Source organism: Rhagoletis pomonella, unplaced genomic scaffold (assembly GCF_013731165.1).
Source record: "Rhagoletis pomonella isolate Grant_MI unplaced genomic scaffold, Rhpom_1.0 Rhpom_scaffold_00004, whole genome shotgun sequence".
NCBI lineage: Eukaryota > Metazoa > Arthropoda > Insecta > Diptera > Tephritidae > Rhagoletis > Rhagoletis pomonella.
In genome coordinates this window covers 13,071,181-13,074,808 of record NW_023458558.1, presented here as the reverse complement: position 1 = coordinate 13,074,808, position 3,628 = coordinate 13,071,181, and the positions used below count along the sequence as shown (strand labels likewise).

General features: G+C 34.8%; 1 protein-coding gene across 1 annotated transcript in view; it reads left to right on the top strand.

Annotated features, from left to right (window-relative positions):
- LOC118738393 (serine protease snake) overlaps nt 1-3,147 on the top strand; it is a 3,616-nt gene extending 469 nt beyond the window's left edge. Inside the window, exons 2-6 of the mRNA XM_036469317.1 lie at nt 1,078-1,199; nt 1,261-1,776; nt 1,862-1,998; nt 2,071-2,180; nt 2,248-3,147. Coding sequence (XP_036325210.1) covers nt 1,078-1,199; nt 1,261-1,776; nt 1,862-1,998; nt 2,071-2,180; nt 2,248-2,833 — 1,471 coding nt within the window. The 3' untranslated portion in view covers nt 2,834-3,147. The remainder of the gene's footprint in view (nt 1-1,077; nt 1,200-1,260; nt 1,777-1,861; nt 1,999-2,070; nt 2,181-2,247) is intronic.
- Nucleotides 3,148-3,628: the final 481 nt, after the last annotated feature.

Sequence of the window (3,628 nt, the reverse complement as noted above, 5' to 3'; positions counted from 1 at the left end):
AAATTGTCCTGAAGTGGCTCTGAAAAAGCCATGAACTTGTCCCAAAAGGATCTGGAAACGGTTCGGAAGTGGTCCTTTATTAGTCTCAAAATAACTCAAAACTAGGCGCGAAATGTTCCTGAAATAGTCGTGAACTATCCGGAAATGGTTCTGAACTAGTCCCGAAATGTACCCGTACTAGTCCTCCCTAGTCTCAAATGGTTCAGAAATAGTCCCAAAATAATCCTGAAATTATAGTGAATCAACCCCGAAACGGCTAAGAAGTGGGGAACTTGTATCGAAATGTTCTCGAATAAGTCTTGAAACGGTCTCGAAATATTAATCTAGTCAAAATGATCCCGAACTAGTCTAGCCATAGTCCTGAACTAGTCCCGAAACGGGCCTGAAGTTATTTATTTCTACAGACAAGAAACAATTACATATTTTCTGCTGGGTTGATGCAAATTTTACCCATTCCGAGACCTTACATACAATTTTTACATAAATCTATCCTCATAAAATATCGGCTAAAGGCTTAAATCTGAATTTCGTTTATAACATTATTTATATTAGAAATTCATCTTAAAATACTTATTTAAAAATGCAATATGTACATATATTTTTTATTAATAACTCCTAGCAGAATTTAAGGAAATGTTATGGTTTTTAGATTAAGGAGTAGTTTTCTTTTAAAAATTTGTATTAAGGATATTAAAAATGGCAATACAAATAATAATAGATATAGAGAATAGAATATTTAAAAAAATTGCACTAATTTTCAAAATCCATAGACATTTGTTTTAAGTTTTTATTTTTGATGCAGCATCTATGTAGAGTAATTTCGTTTACGTTTTTTAGCGGTTAGGACTCGATGTAGTAAAACATTTTTTATTAACTAATATAAATTTTAATTTGGCTATTCCTTTTTAACGCTTTTCATTGTTTATTGTATTTACATCACTATAGTTGATCTGACATTCACATTGATATTTATTTATGTAGGTACTTACATACACACAAAAATATGCACATATAACGGCTTCTTTCGCAAATATGCAAAAATTAAATAAACAAAAATAATAACATTCCCTATTATAGGCTACCTGTCCTATCACTTGGCGATGTCATCCTTGGATTATCAACATTTTTCAAAACAATGCATGGATTGTGCTGCTTTTATAAGCTACTACTACTTGCCCTATTTCTATCGAATGCAATTGGTAATTATTATATTAAGTGATGTAACTAAACATTCAATTTTCAACAAGTGACTTTCTTTAGGTTTTAACTCACCTCAAGTATTTCAATACTACAAGAGCACCAAGTATACCATTTCCAAACCATGGCGTGGTAAGCCGAATATTTTTGAAAAACTACCTGATCGCATGAATATATTTAAGAAAAATCCCCCTCCGCCAAAACGTGAAGCAAACATTCCGAATGCTTACTTTTACAACGTGGTTAATAATGCCAACACGGCACTCACTGTGCCAAATAATCAATTTTTCCAATTACAACCAAATTCGCATGTTAATAATACTGATGTTTATAATATAATGGACAAGAGAAAAAACGAAAAGGTTACGCCCACAAAGCGGCCAGAGGGTTCATTTTGTCGACGCAGCTTTGATGGACGCGCCGGTTACTGTATATTGGCTCACCAGTGTCTACATGTGATAAAGGAATATCGAGAGCATGGCACTAAGATAGACTTGTGTACGCATCGACAAAATGTACCGGTCATCTGCTGTCCATTGGCAGAAAAACAATTGGAAACACAAAGCATCAGCGCGAAAAGTGAGTACCTAGGACTTTATTAATGTTCAATGTATTGGAAAGTGTAGATGACTTATATGTAGATCTATTTAACATCTTTTTATAGAATGCCAGCAATATAATGATTTGATTGAAGGCGTTAAGTTTGATATTCATCGAACATTTTCTGGGAAAACTTGTGTGCCCAGTTTACCCTTGATTGTTGGTGGACAGGTCACGAATGCAGGCGAATATCTACATATGGTAAGTAACTGTAGACGAGTGTTTCGTTGTACTTCGAACTATACATATGTATGTACGTATGTACTTCCATAGGCCGCATTGGGTTGGACTAAGATAGATGTGGAGATACGTTGGGGTTGCGGCGGCACATTGATAAGTGAACGCTATGTTCTCACAGCAGCTCATTGCGCTACAGCCAGCGAGTAAGTTACACATATTTCACAACAACAATTAAAATAAATAACAATAACGATTTTCATTTTATTGCAGGAATCCGCCCGATATCGTTCGTCTAGGTGCGCCAAATCTGATTCTAATCTCAACTGAAGCTCAGGACATACGCATTGCCAAAATTATATTGCATCCGAAATATCGATCGTTTGCTTATTATCACGACATTGCATTAATGAAATTAGCACAACGAGCGAAAATAACTCCGAAAGTGCGTCCTGCATGTCTTTGGCAATTGCCAGATTTGGATATATCTACTTTGGTAGCCACCGGTTGGGGCCGCACTAAGTTTCGTGGTTCACGATCCGATGAGCTACTCAAAGTCGATTTGAATATGATTAATCAGAATTTATGTAAAAAGCTATACAAGAAAGAACGCCGTCTGTCAAAAGGTATTTTGGATGAGCAGTTCTGTGCCGGTCATATGACTGGTGGAAAAGACACGTGTCAGGGTGACTCTGGAGGTCCATTGCATGCTGAACTACCCGAATTGAAATGTGTTAAATTCGTGGTTGGCATTACATCGTTTGGAAAGTTTTGCGCGAAATCCAATGCGCCAGGAGTTTACACCAAAATTTATCCATACTTGGATTGGATTGAGGGCATTGCATTTAAGGACGAGTGAAATAGTAATTTAGGGGCATATCATGGCTCTGTCAATAAATTAAATCGAAATGAGATAAACCCCCCTATTCTAACAAAGTCACAAAAATAGCGCATTACTATTGTGATTATTACTGTGCCTAAAAAAATATGCCACAAAAGACAGATTTTAAGTGCTAAGAAATGCACACAAATTTGAACATTTTTTTTTGCCTCGGCATATTTGTACGCTACTGCATAATTTGAAGCGCGGTAGAAATCATAATAGTGATACGCTGAGTTTGTTCGTATAGGGGTGAATTTATGATAAATCAAGAACCAAAAGAAAAGATATATGTTTATAGAAATTATGTAAGAAAATGTAAACTTGCTTGATTTATGTGAAGAAAGTTAATAGAAACAAACTAATTTATGCTGTAATGTGAATAGATATAGTTTAAGAATATGTAATTTATATCACTTTTAACTTTAGTTTTATATGCTTGAGAGTTTTGTAATAAATTACGAAAATATTTTGTTTATAAGAGCGTGTCAATTCGCTGTCAAATTGAGAAAGAGAAACTTTATTTCGATATGGGAAAAGCCAGAAAAACCTTTCTGTTACATTTCGGAAATCAGTTTCAAAAATAAAAGTTGCACGATATGACTGCAGTTGAGAGAGTGCGAATCGATTTCGAAAATATATTTCAACTTGCTCGTGCTGCATTATCTTAATTAGTAATTAAAACATCATTATGACCATTTTCAACGGTTTGTATTTTATTTGCTAGATGTTACTCAGTCTGGCACCTCCAAATATTTGCATGAACGAACAAGC